Source organism: Vulpes vulpes, chromosome 7 (assembly GCF_048418805.1).
Source record: "Vulpes vulpes isolate BD-2025 chromosome 7, VulVul3, whole genome shotgun sequence".
Taxonomy (NCBI): domain Eukaryota; kingdom Metazoa; phylum Chordata; class Mammalia; order Carnivora; family Canidae; genus Vulpes; species Vulpes vulpes.
In genome coordinates this window covers 19903352-19921831 of record NC_132786.1, presented here as the reverse complement: position 1 = coordinate 19921831, position 18480 = coordinate 19903352, and the positions used below count along the sequence as shown (strand labels likewise).

Genomic DNA, 18480 nt, shown 5'->3' with positions numbered 1-18480 from the left:
TTAATTATATTTCCCCAACAGGGCTCGTGTTGGGAGGCAAACGCTAGAATAGGTGGTTTGGCCAGTGTGGATGCCTATAGGGGCAACAGCCCGCTGAGAGGCCTATCCTTGGAGAGCCTCTCAGAACAGGGGCAAGGTCACCCCTGTGCCCCGAGAATTGCATGACCTCCTCTTCTGAGTCTGAAGTGTCTCATCTGTAACTTGGGAGGACCTGCTGCTTCTACCCTCCGTGAAGCACCCCAGGGTCACCCCTATGCAGAAGAGCTCTCTCTGCTTTGATCTCAGAGCTGGCCCCTAGCCCCAGCTAACCAGAGTCCTTGTTTTATGTACACACATCTCATGTCCCCCCCCCCCCCCCAGTAATCTGGGGGCTGCATCTTGTGAACTCAGTGTTGACTCTGTTCACTTCACCATCTTTGAGCCTTTGTCGAGTGCCAAGACCTTCTATGCCCTGAGAAAGTCTCACCCTGGAAGGGGGCTGCCTGCTTTTGTAAACCCACTTTGTCGTCCAGGGTGGTCTGGGTGCAGAGCACTATGGACCACTAGCGTGGGCCTTGGAACAGAGCAGGTAATACAGAAGGGGATCAAGGATGAGCACTGAGGGGATTCCTGGATGGCTCAGCGGTTTAGTGCCTGCCTTCAACCCAGGGCATGGTCCTGGAGTCCTGGGATCAAGTCCCTCATCAGGCTCCCTGCATGGAGCCTGCTTCTCCCTCTGCCTGTGTCTCTGCCTCTCTCTATCTCTCATGAATAAATAAATAAAATCTTTAAAAAAAAAAAAAAAAAAAAGGATGAGCACTGACTGGGGGTGGGGGCAGCATCGGGGAGCAAGAACCTAGGAGGGAAGAGGAAGGTGAGGACAACCTGGCACCTGTGATTGGGTGCCTGGAGTGGAAGGTGGACTGGGGGGCACACTCCCCCCCCCCCCCCAGCTGGGTTCCATCCTTGGACCAGAGAAAAACCTCAGTAAAACTTGAGCGCGGGGAACCGGGTGAGAAAGGGAGGGGACAGGAGGTCAGGGAATGCTTGGTGCCCGCGGAGGAGGGGGCAGCACTTTGCAGAAGCGGGGCGCTGGAGACGCCACGGACCGGTGTGTGCGCACGTGTGTGCACGTGTGTGTGTGTGTGTGTGCGTGTGCCCCTGACTCAGCAGGGACGGCGGGCGGGGGGCGGCCTGGCTGGGGCTCGCGGGGCCGCCGTGACCCCGCAGGCAGCCGACCGACCCCGGGCAGGGGCGGGGCGCACCGCGGGGCTCGCGGCGGCGCCGGCGGGCGGGGGTGGGGGGGTTCGGTCCTCGGACGGGGCGGGGCGGGCCCTCGCGGGCTTAGCGCAGTCGACAGCACTAACGCCCCGGCCAGCAAATCTTTTGTCCGGGGCGGCGCTGAGCCAGCAAGGCTGCCGCCCGCTATATAGGGGCGGGCCGCGGCGGGCAGGGCGCACCATGGCGCAGCGCTCGGGGAAGGTGAGTGGGGCCCCTCCCGGCCCCGCGGGACCGCAGCGGACGCCGCCCGCGCCGCCCCCACCCGCCGCCGCTCCGCGCACCCGGCCGGGCCGGACTGTAATCGAGGCGCCCTTCGCGTCCGACAAGCCTGGGCCAAACTGGCGTAACTCGCCCCCAGACTGGGCGGCGGGCCCTGCCCTGGCTGAGGGCCTTGTGCTGTGGGAGGGGGCTGGGTCTCCGTCTCCCATCTCCCCCCCAGCCTCCAGCCCTGGCTCTGCGGAGGTTTGAGGGATCTTGCAGCCCGGTGGGTGACCAGTACTCCGGGACATCTCTGGGCCGTCGCCCGCACCTGCCTTGTCCACAAAGGCGGCAAATCGGACCCACCCATTCTCTGCCCCCTCCCCTCGCGGGTCTGATGCAGCCTTAGGTCTCCAGGGCCTAGGGTCAAGTTTAGCCGGTGAGAACATTGCTCAGTCCGCACAGGCTCCGTTATGCTTCAGTAACAAACAACCCCAAGAGCCAATCGTGCTCCCCGCGCCCCCACCCTCTCCGGGGGCGCCCCAGAGAGACAGGGAGAGCTGGGGAGTGACCCCCTGGCTCTCAAAGCTTCTGCCCAGGGGGCAGGAAGGGTAATCATCCGGGACAGGGCAGGAGATGACATCACTTACCAGCCCCCAGGCCACACGATTTGTACTTTGCCAGGGCCCATCTGGGAGCACAGTTCTTGAAACCCAAAGAGTTATTGTGTGGCTGGAATTTCAGGCTCTGTGGCAGAAAATGAATGTCAGGGCCCATAGAGTTCATGTTGTTTAGTTTAGGGACAAGGAGAAGCTGTCTGTGCTACTTTGCCATAGGATGCTGTGTCTGAACTGACCGCTAAGTTGGTAACACTCCAGCTCTGACACATGCTGTCACCCAAAGGAGTGGCCCAGGAAACAAAGGGATGAGTTACGTTGAAAAAAAAAAACAAAACAAAACCCTTTTTAGCCATTAATCCCCGCACCAGGCCCTGACTGTGCTCCCTTACACATCCAGTCTCTCCTGCTGCAGGGCCCAGTCCCAGGAACCTGACTTTCTGAAAGTTCAGTGTTTGCTTACAATGGTGGGGTTGTGAGTGACATGCTCTCTCCTGAAAACATTTCCTTGGATCTTATGTTTTAACAACACAAAGTGAGTCTAAAAAAAAATGCAATGGGAATTTGAAAACAGCTGGTTTTCAAATGGGCCCAGGGACAAAGGGGGGAATTCTTATTCCCAGATATCTTCGGAAATTTGCTCAACTGTGAGCCCCTGGGGAGGGGAGGCCCAGACCCTGGTCTGACCTCGACCCAACATCCAAGCGTTCCCCCCTCCCCCCCCCCTTAACGGTGTTGTGCACCTACTTTGCACAGCAGGCCTGGGAATTGGGGCTCAATCCAGGTGTTGGACGCCGGGAGTCTGCTCCCCAGACTGAAGAGAGAGAAGCCCCTGACCTGGAGCCCTCTGACCTGGCCTTTCTAGATCATCCTCTATGAGGGCAAGCACTTCACCGGGCGGAAGCTGGAGGTCTATGGGGACTGTGACAACTTCCAGGACCGAGGCTTCATGAATCGGGTGAACTCCATCCGCGTGGAGAGCGGCGCCTGGGTCTGTTTTGATCACCCCGACTTCCGGGGCCAGCAGTTTATCCTGGAGCACGGAGACTACCCTGACTTCCTCCGCTGGAATGGCCACAACGACCACATGGCCTCCTGCCGGCCCGTAGGAATGGTGAGTGGGGCTCGGGCTGGGGGCTTCCTGCCGGAGGGACCAAGGGTCCGTGCTGCTCAGACGTGGGACAGATCATCTGGGAACATGGCCCTCCCAACTTGAAGATCTGACAAGCCTGTGTGATGTTTGAGATGGAGAGATGCCCCCATGCAGACCCACCCACCACAGCCTCGTGTGTGGGATGGCATGGGGCTGAGCCGCAGAGCTCCTGGAAGTTTTCATACCTACATACTGATAGGCAGGTATCAGGGAACCACCTTCCATTTCCGATCCCAACATATTGCTGAATTTTTCACTTAAAAGGCTGTTGGAAATATTTGAAGTTTGGATTTGCAACCAGTCAGGGAAGAATTTAGCTGATTTGGGCCTGGTGTATCCACCCGGGCAGGTCATCTTGTTGTGCTTTTCAAGAGACCTTGATGCTCTGACCGTAGAATGACTGAAGGAGGAAGCCTAGGTCACCAGCCCATCCTCAGAGTTTGGGGGCAGGTCTCTTGGAACCACACAAGTGGTTGTCATCTCACAGTGTGGCCGGATGTGTGCAGGGAGAGCATATGAGGGGCATCACTACCCATATGCAGGTTGAGGCCCGAGCATTCCCATTCCTTAGAATTTTCCCGTTACAAGTGCTAACTGAGCTGCTGGGAGGTCCAGGTGGTCATGTGGGAAATGGCTGACTCCTGAACCAGTGTCTCATCAGAGACTCAGCCCCATGTCCGTAGAAGAACATTTCCCTGGATGTGGGGGCCAGGCGGTACTAGTGAACATCTGAGGAGCCCCAGGGAAGGGGCCTCGTGTATATGGGCCCTTTCTCTTTTCTACATGAGTTACAAAACCAGCTGGGCTTTGGCATCTCAAATTGTAAGAATGCTTTCTTAGTATTTCCACCGGGCCATAGACATTTGGAAAAAGGAATTGACATGGCTGGCTCTGGATATTGCGTAATACTATTTATATGAAAAATATCCTAGGTATTTATCGAATGCTGTTCTTGTAAAAGCTATCCTTAGGGCCAGCTGGGATGCAGACCCAGCCCCTGTCGGCACCAGAGCCAGTTGGGAGCTGGCCCTCCTCTGTCTTTTGGAAATGCAGGGAATCTTATAGGGAGCTACACGTTGTCATCCCAGTGAGCCAGCAGGGATTTCAGCAAATGAGATCCCTGTTATTTGTTTTAGATTTTTGGCTTCATGTTTTAATAAAAGGTCCTATTACAGTTTGTAAAATATTATCATTTAAAGGCTTGCCCATGGCCTGTGGCCCCAGGGTGGGGATGAGGGACTGGTCCAGGGGCTCTGAAGCTTTTTAAAGTGAGAGACCCCTTTCATCCAACCAGATCACATGTGCCAGAACAAGCAGAGTGCTGTGTTGACGCTTGTGTTGGGGTGGTGGGCACTCACTGGCCCCCCTAGCACTGGAACTCCTTGGTGCCCAGAGCCCTGGGCAACTCTGTGTTCCTGGCCACCTGGGCCACCCGTGCTCTTTGCCTTCCTTCCTTCCTTTCTCCACTCCCACGGGGCATGCAGCATGGAGAGAACTACCGCCTGGAAATCTTCGAGGGCTGCAACTTTACTGGCCAGTGCCTGGAGTTTCAGGATGACTGCCCCTGCCTGCCAAGTCAGGGCTGGTCCAAGAACTGCGTCAATGCCATCAAGGTGTACGGGGATGGAGCGTAAGTAGAGGCCGCAAGGCCGCTGACCACAGCCCAGCCAGGTATGGGGAGGCTGCAGGGTGGGTCAGACCCCAGCAGGGGTACAGCCTGTCCCCTGCCTTGGAGGCCCATCCCCTGCCTCAGCTGCCTCCTATACCCCAGCCAAGCAAGGGGGTGGCTTCTTCATGGCTCGAGAAGGCGTGAGTGAGGAGCTGTGGGGCCCCGGAGGCTCCCCGGAGGGAGATGCCCTCCACAGTAGGCACAGAGGTAGGAGGGCACTTTGCAAACGACTGGTTCTCTGCAATTCACCTGATCTCATGGGTCTGATCTCTGTGGTCTGCTTGAACCAGGAGAAGCCTGCTCTGAGAAGGGTAGCCCTGCCCACCCTGCACATCCCCTACTTACTCATCAAGGTGGATCCCTGATTGGACCTCTCCTGCCAAGTGGGCAAACCCCCAGCACGCAGTCCTTCCAGGAGATGGACATCATGGTGGCTCACTTCTGGTGGACAGATTGTGGCCAGGGGGGTTTTGCCCAGGCACACAGGGGCTTGTCTGCCCTGCTGCAAGAGAGTCATTAGAACTCCGTGCTAGCCTGGCTTCTGTTGGCCCCTGCATACTCGGTTCCTGACATCAGCCAGGGGCAGCCTCTACTCCCATCATGCCCAGCGGCTGTTAGAAGCTTGATGACCCCTGGGCATGCTCCGGTTGGCCATGTCTTCATGGTGTCCCATTCATCTAGCCAGTGGGTAGTGTTATCCCCTCTTACAGAGGAGCACGCTGAGGTTGAGGTACCTTACCCCGCTTGTGAGTGGCACAGCTGGGACTGCAGCCAGGTGTTGGCTTCACATCGGTGTCTGTTGTCAAGATCAGAGCCTCCCAAGACCTCAGCCCCATCCCATTGGCAGAAGAGCCTCACTCAGTTTCCAGGAACATGGCTCGTGTCATGGCAGCTAAGGGGTCCAGTTGCTGCCTTTGTGTCTGAGGTTTGGGATGAGGAAACACCCCAAGAGGTTCAAGAGAGAGTGGTCCTGGGAGAGGCTGAATGAAGATAGTGACTGAGCCAGGGAAGACCTGGACCTTCTACCCATCGCCGGGGCAGCCTGATGGCTGCTGCATCCTGGGGCCTCTGACCCAGAACCCCAGGGGAACTCTGCTCCCTCCATGCTATCTCTGTCACTCAGGTTCCATCCAGGACTCATTGTGTCCTGCTGCCTTTCTCTGCCTCTCCGGAACCCCCTCTGCCCTAAGTTGATGGCATGCAGGGACCGATTTGGGGGGTTGAATTCCAGAACAATAGTTTGCCTGGAAAGCTGCAGGCCAAATTGTGTCTCAAGAGGCAGCAGTCACACCTTTGCATGGAAGGTGTCCTGAGACCTGAGCTGCCGCCCCATCTACCCACCCTGGGGGGCTCCTGGGGCATCTTGAGAAGAAAGATGGGAAGGTAGGAGCCAAGAGTTTGGACCACAGGGCAGGGGATCTCCTGTAGTTCTTGATTTCCCCAGGAAGAGAAGGAGATTCAGAGACTGCATGTGGCCAACCCCACACTTGGACCCAGGGCCCCACTCTCCCTCCAGAGTGCTCACCCTTTGTCTCCTGTGACTTTAAAGTTAAAAATAAGAAATAAATAAAAAAGCCCTTGGCAAGGAGAAGCTACCCAGATGGCAATGGCCTGGAGCACCTGGTCTGGATGTGACCTCCTTCGAGGCCTTTCCTGGGGTCTGATGGGATCGCCCTGGAGGCTTTTGTGCCACATCACTCTCCCTACTTCCTGCCAAGGGCACAATTCTTCCTCTTTGTGGCAGGTCCCCAAAGTCACAGGGTCACAGCGGGAGGGAAGACTTGGAGGGAGTTTTACTGAGGAGGCCCAGTCAGTCCTCTCTTCTTCCTTTTGAGGACTCCTGCATATGCTCCCCGTGGCCTCAGGCCTGAGCCTCCCATGGGTGTTGGGGACAGGCAAGGCAGGGGAGGGCAGCAGTTTGGGCACAGTGGGGCCGGGGCGCGGGGAGGCTGGGGCTGGGGGAAGGCCCAATAAGCCAGGTCGGCCCTGAGCTCCCCTGCAGCTCACATGCTGGGCCTCCCTCCACATTCCTGACCCCTGACACTTGTGCAGACTGTACCCGGCACCAGATGTGGCATCAGGATGGGGATGGAGGCCCACCGAGACAGGTGAGGGAGAGCTGGGGAAGCTGCCCTAAGCAGGCAGCTCAGTGCGCCCTGTGACCTCGGGCTGGATGGGCTCATAAATTCTGTGTCTCAGGGGAAGAAAGTTCCAACAGCAGAGTGCTTTGGTGCGGGAGAGCCAGAATGGTTACGGCCACTGCAAAGTCAGACTCAGAGCACCCCACAGCCTGGGCCTGAAGGGATCCCAGCAACCAGATCTGGGTGTGTAGTCCCCCTTTGCTTCCTATGGTGGAAAAGCTGTTTTCTATCCCTGGTGAGACGAAGGGGAGCATCAGAGTGAGGGGAGAGGCCAGTCTGAGAACAGGCAGGTATGACAAGGGGGCTCGTCCAGGGTGCCCCCTGCAACTTCTGCCCCTCAGCTCGGCTCCAGATCCCACCTGGGTCAGGAAGTGTGGCAGGCTGGGTGGGAGGCCTTCTCTCCCTGCCAGGGAGGGAGGGGGGGAGGGAGTCCGTGGTCACCTGGCCTCCCTCTGACCTCAGGTGGGTGCTGTACGAGGAGCCCAACTACCGCGGCCGCATGTACCTGGTGGAGCGGGGTGACTTCCGCAGCTTCTCGGACTGGGAGGCCCACAGCGCCCGCATCCAGTCACTCCGCAGGGTGGTCAACTTCTTCTAGCCGGTCAGGACCAGGGCATGCAGGGGAAGAGGGCCAGTCACTCCAGCCCCTCCTAGGGCTCATACCTAGGGAATAAAACATCATGAAAGTGGAGAGCTGAGCTGGCCTGAGTGATTTCCCTGCGCCTCCCTGACGGGGGACACCAGTGGGGCTCCCCAGGCCCTGGCCAGGAGGGTGACAGAGGGTGTTGTGAGGCAGCCAGTGGGGAACAAGAGAGCTGGAAGGGATCTCAGGGTCACAGAATGGAACCCTTTCCTTTGACACGTGAAAAGCTCATGCCCTGAATGGGAGCAAGCTTCCGGAGGAGCCAGGCGAGGGTCCAGGCACTTCCTCTCCCTGGCCCCGAGCCCTGGATCAGTCAGAGAGGATAGAAGAGAAGTGATGGGGGTGGGGGCAAGCCCCAGGGGGTCTGCCGCTGGGGCCTAGCTCCCTCCTGGCTGTGCCTCTCCCTGACTCAGCAGCTCAGGGCTGCCAGGCCATGTGGTCTGCTCCGCAGCCAAGAGCCCGACCCAGGGTTCATGAATCTGCCTCCCCGGCCGATCGTGGCCTTGGGGTTTACAGCGAAGGCCCCTCTGGAAGGATGGGCTGGACCTTAGGGACACATTACCCCTTATATCCTGGCCTGGGGGCTTGGAAGATGCACAAACACGTGGCCTGAGAGGGAATGGAGGAGGAGACTTGGAAAGAGCTTCAGGGTGAAGGGAGTGTGGAGCATCACTTGGGCCCCCAGCCTGCTCACGGGGCCGGGCAGACCCAGGGGTCTGGCTCCTTTCGCCTCCCTAGGAGAATCTGTGGAACTCCTCTGTGGCCTGGGACCCCTCCAGGAGGCTGGGTCCACCCCGTTGGGGGTGGGCTCGATGGAGAGGAGCCCTGCCCTGGCCTCTGCTCCCACTCCTGGAGCTGCTGGACACCAGAAGTGGCCCAGCTAACTGCGTCCCCCTGCCTGAAGCTCCCCCGCCACCACCGCCAACACCACCAGAGTCCTGAACCACAGAGCAGCCTGGACTGACCCTGGCTGTTCAGGTGGAGGTGGAGATGTTCCTGCTACACAGGTCCTCTGCTGGGGGCTGGGCTTCCAAGCACACAAGGGCACTGGACACTTGGACACATCCGTGGAGACAGGGACCCCAAAGATGTCTTCCCCACAGCACTCAGGCCAAGGCCCCTGGCTGGAAGAAGGGTCAGGGGCTGCGGCCACATGTCTTGCTCCCAAGAGTTCTAACCATTGGCTCAAGCTCATGGTCCCGTGTTCCAGACCCCCACACTCTGTGATCCTGAGGTTCCTTGGCACCCCACAGTTTGCCTCTTGATTGGCCATGCAGGCTCCCATCCCCTCCTCACCATATACCTTGCTTGTTCTTTTCCAAGTAGGTGACAGGGATCCCAACTGGGAAGGACCCCTTCAGGCTGGCCATTCCTTTTCTATGGAAAGGACTAGAACCCTGGAATTGAGCTGTGGACAGGCTGGGTGGTGGTAGGCATGGAAACCAGGGTTTAGGGTGGGAAGCAGGGTCCCTGAAAGAAAACCAAAACTGCTGAGGGATCTGAGTGAAGAAGAGTGTGGGAGGCTGTCCTGGTGAACTGTGAGGGCACAGTTGCCCCACTTCTAGGTCCCACCCCTGCACCCCACATCCCCCACTGAGACAGAAGTGGGAAGGGTGAGTCATTACGTTCTCACCACATTCTCCCACAGTTTACCCTGGGGAATGCTTCCCACAATCTGGGTAGCAAAGGCATTGGGGCCCCGCGAGTCTGCTAGGGGACCCTTCTTAGCTGAAGAGTTACACCCCTGGGCGACCATCCACTTGCCCAGGACAGAGAGGGGGCTGCCATCCTGCCATCAGTATGTGTGCCTCGCACCCCAAACACCCCAGTCCACCTCCTGCAGCCGGAGAGGAGCCCCTGGAAACCCCTGTGGGATCGAGGGCTGCCCTTTCCATCCGGACCCTCCCTCCACGTGAAGGCTCAGTCATGACCTTGAAGAAACCACCACAAACCAACAGCAAACCAGTTCACATCTCTAAGCCCAGAATGAATCAACATTCAGATACACCGACCCCATGTCTGAGTTGGGAAGAGCATTTGTATGAAATCAGGCTCTTGTTTTTCACTTCTCGGCCAGTTTGTTTGGGGAGGTGGAACTTTCTGGTGTGGATTCAGCCAGCCTGACCTCTGCTGGTTTGGCCCTGCCCATGGCTAGGACCCTGTCCCTGCTCGGCTGGCCCCCTGATCCTCCATCCAGGTCTGGGACAGGAGGGCCAACAGTTCCAGCTGGCCCTAGGCTTCCAGGGTCCCACAGCCCTGTACCTCCTGACAGTGATGACAGCCATTGAGCATTTATGGAGCACTGACCAAAGGCCCTGTGCTGATGCCCTCAGTAACCTTACCGACTATGTACAGTAACCTCAAGATTGTGATACTCCGATCATCACCCCTGCAAACGAGGAGACAGTTCAGGCAACTTGCCCAAGTTCACACATGGTCAGGATTCAAACCCTGGCTGACCTTGGCTCCCAACCAGCCCACTATACTTGCTCACATTTGCAATTGAGGTAGATTTTACAATAAAGTAAGTGTCACCCCACCCAGGAGCCATCACACGCTCAGAGCATCATCCCCTGCACCCCCTGTGACCGGAGAGAAAGGGGAGTGGGGAGTCCTTACCCTGGAGCCTGTGGAGAGAAGCAGGACCGGCCTTCTGTACCCCCGGTGTGAACTGGGGGCAAGCGTCCTAGGCAGTTTGGGCTGCCGTATGAAACACCACCACTGGGGCCTTGGACAACAAAAATTGACCTCCTCACCGTTCTGGAAGCTAAAAATCCAAGATCAAGAGGTCTGTGTGAGTCTGCATCCTAATCTCCACTTACAAGGACACCAGTCGCTTTGGACTAGGGTCTAGGTGAACAACCTCATTTTGACTTAATTGCACCTTCTAAGATCCTGTCTCCAAATACAGTCACCTTCTGAGGTTCCAAGGGGGACAATATATGAATTGGGGGGGGGGGGTATACATTTCAGTCCATATCACAGATCAGACAGCTTCAGGCCTCAGTGTCCTGCTCTGTGAAATGGGTGCAAACCTGTCTGTTGTTCCAACTGTATACGGTCGTATACAGTTGGTCGTAGAAGCCAAGCAAGTGGCCCACGAGAAGGTGCCTCACAAATGTGGGTCCTTGGGTGTAGGTGAGGCGCTCAATGTCCCCCAGTATGTTGGGTTGCAGGGAAAAGTAAATGGGAGCCTTAAGAGCCAGCTCTGGGCCTGGTCCTGACGGGATTCCACCTTGACTCCCTAAGATGTGACCTCAGACAGGTCCCTGGCCTGTGCCTCGATTTCCCCTGCTGGCCCATGGGGTTAGCAGCAGCACCCCCTCCTGGGGGGTGGTTATTGAGGAAGCCCTCCCTGGGGTCCGGGCAGCCTGTGGTGGGGGTGGGGCCCACGGCAGGGGGCAGGCCTTACAGCCCTTCCAAGCATACTTTAGGTTCCTCCTGAACTTTTCCCCTTCCCCCAGTGCTGAGGAAAAGCAAAGTGGCACCTCATTAACTGGTGATTTAATGCTTCACCAAAAGGCCTGCGCCCCTGGGTGACCTCCCCTCACCCCAGCCCCCTGCTCCCTAATCTGTCAGCAAATCTGCTTTCTGTGTGAACGAAGAAAAACAAGATTCCCACCGACGTGCTTGTGGGCAGGCTTGTAATTTGTCTGAAGTTGGTCCAGGGGGTTGGTAGGCCCAGGGCCGGTGCCTTCTGAGGAGAGTCACACATGCTTCACATACTTGTGTCCCCACTCCTGCGGTTTGGGTCTGGGAAGCCGGGACTCTCTCAAAGCCATCCCTCCAGGCCTCAGCCTCGGCCCCTGCCCCCCAGGGATCCACTGCCCCACAGGCCCAGTCAGACCACAGGAAAAACCTTTCCCTTTGAAGACGCAGATGTTCCAGCCTGCCTGTGGAGGGGCTGGGGAGGCTGGCCCCGGGGTGTCTGGAGGGACATCCACCCCCCCACCCCCCCCACCCCCCCCCCGCGGCCAGCCCCCACCGCAGGTGACCCAGCTGGAGGCATGCGACCCTGCAGGCTTGCCCTGTTCTCTGCGGAAGGCCTCCTGTGTCTCTCTGCCTTTGCTCCACCAGCAGGACTCCCCTTGGGCCCCTACATACGTATCTTTGTTCCCCTCAAGAAACCATCTGAGGTTTCTCTATTTTTTTTAAGATTTTATGTATTTATTCGTGCGAGACACACAGAGAGGCAGAGACACAGGCAGAGGGAGAAGCAGGCTCCATGCAGGGAGCCCGATGCAGGACTTGATCCCAGGACCCTGGGATCACACCCTGAACCCAAGGCAGACGTTCAGCCACTGAGCCACCCAGGTGCCTCATCATCTGGGTTTCCAATTAAAACCTGCAGGATGAGAGTCAGGGGCAAAACTTAGCTCCAGAGTTTGGGTTTGGGAAAACAGAGACGTTCTGGGGATGATGGTGGGGGTGCTGGCTGCACAGCCGTGGAAATGTCCTCCGGGCCGTGGAACCCTCCGCTGAGAAGCAATTCCAACGGGAAACTTTAGGGTCTGTTTGTTTTCCCGCGATAAAAACACAAGTCTAGCTCCTCGTTTGCTGGGGTGCTAAGGGCTGTCAGGAGGTCATTGGATATGAAAGGCGCTCCCCAGATCTGAGGGGACCCTGTGGGTGCCATCTGTCTGCACTGCCCCTGACCCAAAGAATCTGTCCCCTTGTCATCTCTCCTTTTAGGTTCCCCAGCAAACGCTGAGGGAATGGCAAGTGCACAAGGGACCGAATGCTCCTTCCCGAGGGTGGCTCAGGGCGCCAGGGTGACACTGGGATGAACCCCAACTTCTTGAGCCCCAGGGCCTGCTCAGCTATACAGGGTTCTGGGGGCAGCCTGGCAACACAGGAGAGGGTGACCTGCACCCCAGTCTGTGCCCCCTGACATGTAAAATGAACATTTTTGTAAACAGGCTCTTGGCTTCCCTACTGCCTGCGGCTAGGGCCCTCTTTGGAATCAGTGATTGCAAACATCCGGGAAAAGTCCAGCTGACGCTGCTTCTTGGCTTGGGCTCCGCATGAAAAGGGACCAGGGGGTAAACTGAGTCCAGCCTCTTGCTCAGGGTGGGTCGGGGTGCAGGCCGAGCAGTCGGAGGTGAGCACTCTGCTCCTAGCCCCCGTGTGCCCAGTATCCCCCAGGACTGCACGCTCTGGGTGGAGGTCCGACCAGGAGCCACTGACCCTGAAGGAGGGTCCCCCTGTTCAACCTGAGTGGGTTTGGCCTTTGTGTCGGACTGCTCTCACTTGGGATCAAAGTTAGGGCAGTGGGCAGGAAGACCAAACCACACCCTCTCTCCACGCATCTTGCTGGGCCCCCAACATCCAGGGCAGGAAACCCACCACTTGGGGCTGAGAAAGTTGTCTCCTGGGTCCCTTCCCCCTAGAGACTTTGGGAGGCTGCCCTGGGTGCCAGGCATGGAGAGTAGGGCAGGGTGACCACCTCTACCCTGGGCCCCGGGATTCCTGAACCACATGGGGAGAGAGGGCAGCAGGAACAGGCTCCCCCCAGGAAATGGGGCTGCTGGCCAGAAATCGTTTCCTGGGATTGGTCACAGTGAGGGGAGCCTCCAGAGACATCAGCAGCCCCCTCCCACACAAAGGGGGCCCTTACACATTGTGGGGGCTTCACGCCAAAGCCAAGAGTATCTATATTACTCAAAAAATAAGACAGAAAAAAATGTGAAGACATCTCTGGAATTTTGAAAAAGGTAGAAGAAACAAAGGTGAGGCCAGGACAAGGTTAGCATCCGTGATCTTCCATGGGGCACAAAGTCCCACTTCTCTGCTAGAGCAGGCCTCCTGCCTGGGCCCGAAGCAAGCAGGGAAACAGCATCAGTGCCATGATGCAGACTCCAAAAGATAAAAAGAAACCAGTTTCCCGGGAGGAGCCCGGCCACTCCTGGGACTCAGGCCAAAGAGATTTCTTCATGGGTCCCCAGGCCCCAGGCTGCAAGCCACGAGCAGCATCCTCGACATATCCCTCTTGCAAAGACAATAACAAGTTCCTGAGGACTTCTGCTAATAATACCCCACAGGGCTCGGCTGATGGCACTGTGCCAAAGTAAACTTCCTGTGGGGCGAATATTTTCACATCACTCATTTGCACAGAGACATTTAGCTGATTCTCACTGCATCTAGCTGAGCTGTTGAAGCAGGACCTGGCCGTCCTTAGTTATCACGATATACTAATAACAGCAATGCAACTGATATTTATTGAGCAACTATTGTGCCCAAACCACTGTGCTAAACCACATTTACATGTAATGAGCTGGGTATGTTCTCTCTTTTATAGTTGAAAAAATAGGTTTAAACGATTATTATAACTTGCTAAAGTTGCACACTGTTACAAAAGACGCAACGTGCCCCCAATCGCCTGACCCCAGAACCTGTACCTGACCCCCGTCAGTGGCCCCACAGCAGTAGCTTTCCTATTTCTTTTTTTTTTTTTTAAGATTTTTATTTATTTATTCATGAGAGACAGAGAGAGAGAGAGAGGCAGAGACACAGGCAAAGGGAGAAGCAGGCTCCACGCAGGGAGCCCAACATGGGACTCCATCCTGGGTCTCCAGGATCACGCCCTGGGCTGAAGGTGGCACTAAACCGCTGAGCCACCCAGGCTGCCCGGCTTTCCCATTTCTGACTAAACCTGTATGTGGGTCATGATATACAACTGAAACAGCTGAGTCCCAGAGCAGTATGCAGTTGGATATCAAAGAAAATATTAAATATTGATATCCAACTGCAATGCTGGTCAGAGATCCACGAAATTATTGTCACAACCCCCAATGGGTCCTATTTCTCTGCTTTGAAAAACACTCATCAACAAAGACCTAAGCAGATGTGACATTGTAGACTAGCTAATCCCATCATAGTCCGCTCCCCTTGCCTGTTTTCACCAACACATCTGGGAAAGCCAGCTATTCTTTTCCCTACCTGTCTTCCATGGACACAGTTTTGGGACACAGCCTTGAGAAAAAGTTCTGGACAATGAGATGAAAGCCAAAGATTGTTAAAAAAGACTTCTAAGAAGCTGTTGCTGTCTTGATAAAGTCTCTGTCCCCTGGCTTCCTGCCTGGAATGGAGACGCAATGCCAGGAGCTCAGGCAGCCTTCTTGTAACCATGAAAGCAAAGCATAGAGAATCTGGCTCCAACCTCATTAAGCTGCTAACCCAAGGTCAACAGCCACCCTTCTTGTTATGTCAGAGAAATTAATCCCTACTTATTTTGCCAGTCTTAGTGTTGTTTTTAAGATTTATTTTTTTAAGTATTTATTTATTTAGAGAGAGCATGTGTAGTGGGGAGGAGCAAAGGGAGAGAGAGAGACCGAGAATCTCCAGCAGACTCTGAGCTGAGCAGGGACCCTGACACAGGGCTCTATCCCACAATCCTAAGATGATGACTTGAGCCGAAACCAAGAGTCAGATCCTTGACCAACTGAGCCACCCAGGCGTCCATGTCTTAGGTTTTCTATTACTTAGATCTGAAAGCATTCCTAACTGATGACAAACAAACAAGCAAACAGTTCCTAATATGGACCTAGTTCTGCGCTTTGCTATCTGGTAAACTATTAAGTACTTGTTGGGCGCCTGGGTGGCTCGATCAGTAGAGCTTGTGACTTTTTAAAAAGATATTATTTATTTATTTGACAGAGAGTAAGAGAGCACAAGCAGAGGGAGCAGCAGAGAGAGAGGGAGAAGCAGACTCCCCATTGAGCCAGGAGCCCAATGTGGGGCTTGATCCCAGAACCCTCGATCATGACTTGACCCAAAGGTAGATGCTTAACAGACTGAGCTACCCAGGTGCCCCTTCTTCCTAGTTTTTATTTTTATTTTATTTTTTACTTATGATAGTCACACACACACACACACACACACAGAGAGAGGCAGAGACACAGGCAGAGGGAGAAGCAGGCTCCATGCACCGGGAGCCCAACGTGGGATTCGATCCCGGGTCTCCAGGATCGCGCCCTGGGCCACAGGCAGGCGCCAAACCACTGCGCCACCCAGGGATCCCTCTTCCTAGTTTTTAAAAGTTGGACCTTGGGTCATTTCCTGAGGTAAAGATGCAGGGGGAAGGTAAATAAATACTTAAACATTTTTTTAAATTTTATTTTTTAAAAAATTTTTATTTATTTATCCATGAGAGACACAAAGAGAGAGGCAGAGACACAGGCAGAAGGAGAAGCAGGCTCCCCACTGAGCAGGGAGCCCCATGAGGAACTCGATCCCAGGATCCCAGGATCATGACCTGAGCCAAAGGCAGATGCTCAACCACTGAGCCACCCAGGTGCCCTAATTTTATTTTTTAAAGAGTTTTTATTTATTTACTTGAGAGAGAAAGAGCACAAGCAGGGAGAGCAGCAGAGGGAGAAGCAGGCTTCCCAGTGAGCATGGGACCCAACATGGGGCTCCAACCCAGGACCCTGGGACCCTGACCTGAGCTGAAGGTGACCTCATGACCTCAACCAACTGAACCACCCAGGTGCCCCCTTAAACTTTTTTTTTAAGATTTTATTTATTTATTTGACTTCAGAGTTGTGAGTTCAAGCCCCACATTGGGCACAGAGATTACTAAAAAAAGAAAAAAAAAGTTATTCTCAGGATAATGAAATAAGACATGTAAAGCACTTGTAACACGTTCTAGCATATTCTAAGTGCTCAATAAATATTACTGTTATCATTCTGATCATCATCATCATACTCAGCAATAAAGATTAACAGAACACAAAGATAACTCTATACAGGCAGGGCTACCAAGGACTTAGGCCTCTCAGGAATAAAGGTTTGGGTCTCTATAATCTCACTTGGCAGACATGGACCCCAGAAGCTAGGGGACCAGCAACATGTCATAGGGACAGATGACACATGTCAGTTCTAGAAATGAAAATGGCAGCCTCTGCCCTGCATTTCTTGTTTGCTGTGTCACATACATCTTTAAAATGTTCCTCTTTTTGTAGGTAATATAGGGTTTTGGTGTCTGATTTCATTTATTTAGTCTGTAGGTTGTAGGATATTAAAACAGTACATAGCTGAGACGTGAACATACTCAGAGCTCTTGGACTCAGAGACCAGCTACCCTATCGCATCAATTCTGCGTGTTGTAAGCCACGCTCTGTGAATTGTCACCTGTTGGGAACGGGACAGCATACGTCAGGTCCACACAGGGCAGTCCCTGTAAAACAGGGCATTTGGGGACCGTGACCATGGAAGGAGGGTGTTTGTGTGTGAGCGCTGGGCAGCCACAGGGGAGACTGCAGTAACTTGAGGAACCCCACTAGTATAGCCAATGCTGATGGGGCGGAGGTCACAGGGTCCTGCTGGTCCCAACCAAATTAAACCAAAGATCCCAGCATTTCCCTAGTTCTTTCCTTCAATTTGGATGTTCATCTCTTCCTTCACTTGATATCCTTCTGATAAATCCCTTTCTCTTGCCCAGATTCACTAACCTCAGTTTTTCTCACCACAATCAAAGAATCCTGGCTGACACCAGTTTGCTCCCCCATCTGCTCCCAGCAAAACAAAGGCAGGTGTAGAGTTCGTGGCTCAGCTGGTCCTGGCTTCCATTCGGAAACACACGAAATTCATGTAAAATACCCATAGTAAGATTAACAGCTCCAGTACGAATTAAACTTGGCTTCAGAATCCACACAGAGAACAAGCAAATGCATCATTTTGTGGGCAGCTAGAAATCTTCTGGAATGAGTGAAAGCAGATGCTGCTAAACCAGACTCCCTCGTTGTCCCTCCTAGTCACACACACACACACACACACACACACACACACACACACACGCATACACACGAACAGGCACGCACGCACACACACTCTAACCAGGATGCCTTGCTGGGTCAGATGAGAAAGCCACCAGCAAGAGGAGAGATGCCCACAAGCAGCACGTCTGAGATCTCTGCAGGGAGCAGAAGTGTATCAGGCACCAAGAGACTGGCTATGGGCTTGCTTGTCTCCATCCACAGAGAAATGTACTTAGCAAGGCACCCACAGATCCTCATCAAGATGTTCAGGGAAAGGCTACTCTTGCCTGGAGATTTCTCTCCAGGAAAATGCAGTGGGATTGGAGGGAAAGGAATTACAGGCCTTCTGTGTCTCCAGCACAGAGGGATGGGCCTGCTCCTTTCAAGCCACTGATATGCTTGCATTTGGTAGCCACACCATGCAGACGGGGTGCCTAGCAGTCCCTGAACCTCCCACTCACTGCAAGACTTGGTCTCTTTACCCTCTCTAGGCCTCATCATCCTCCTCAGCAAAATCAAAAAGATAATATTTATCTTGAGAAGTTGTTATGGAATTTAGAAGTTATTACACAATGTGTAATCGTGCCTGCCTTATCACTGTCACTTGATTATAGTGGAATAATAGAAAAATTCTGATAGCGTAGGATTTTTTGTTTCGTGTTTGGGAAGGATAAAATATGCAGGAAAGATTTCTGCCAGCCTTGTAAATCGTTGCTTTCTGTTCTGATGCTGGTGGCGAATACAGAGACCTGGTTTTACCTCTTCACCATAGGGCGCAGGCAAGATGCCGGTGAGAAGCGTGAATGGCGGGGTTAGTTTCAGGGAGTTATTTGCGAGAGGCGTTAGCAGAGTTGGCCTGAAACCGTAAACCAGACATGGTTGTTGCCTGTGCAGTGAAAGGTCAGGAGGCTTGGGAAGGTTTCTCTGTCCCAAACAGTCCTCCGTCTGCCTTGGAAAGGCTGAAATCTGGAACGAAGGGGGAAAAACATGCTTCCTTGCCTTTCCTTTTCTTTTTCTCAACGGCAAATGGTAGCTCAGCAA

General features: G+C 54.5%; 1 protein-coding gene and 1 long non-coding RNA gene across 2 annotated transcripts in view; one reads left to right on the top strand and one right to left on the bottom strand.

Moving 5' to 3' along the window:
* Positions 1-18480, bottom strand: part of LOC140599644 (uncharacterized) — a 31125-nt gene that overhangs the window by 9862 nt on the left and 2783 nt on the right. The window contains exon 2 of the long non-coding RNA XR_012002507.1: positions 7544-7701. This is a non-coding gene — a long non-coding RNA (uncharacterized lncRNA). The remainder of the gene's footprint in view (positions 1-7543; positions 7702-18480) is intronic.
* Positions 1325-7729, top strand: CRYGN (crystallin gamma N). Its single transcript, XM_025993770.2, has 4 exons — positions 1325-1461; positions 2941-3189; positions 4713-4858; positions 7501-7729. Exons 1-4 carry the CDS (start codon positions 1441-1443, stop codon positions 7634-7636), a joined length of 552 nt encoding a protein of 183 aa, XP_025849555.1. The 5' UTR covers positions 1325-1440; the 3' UTR covers positions 7637-7729.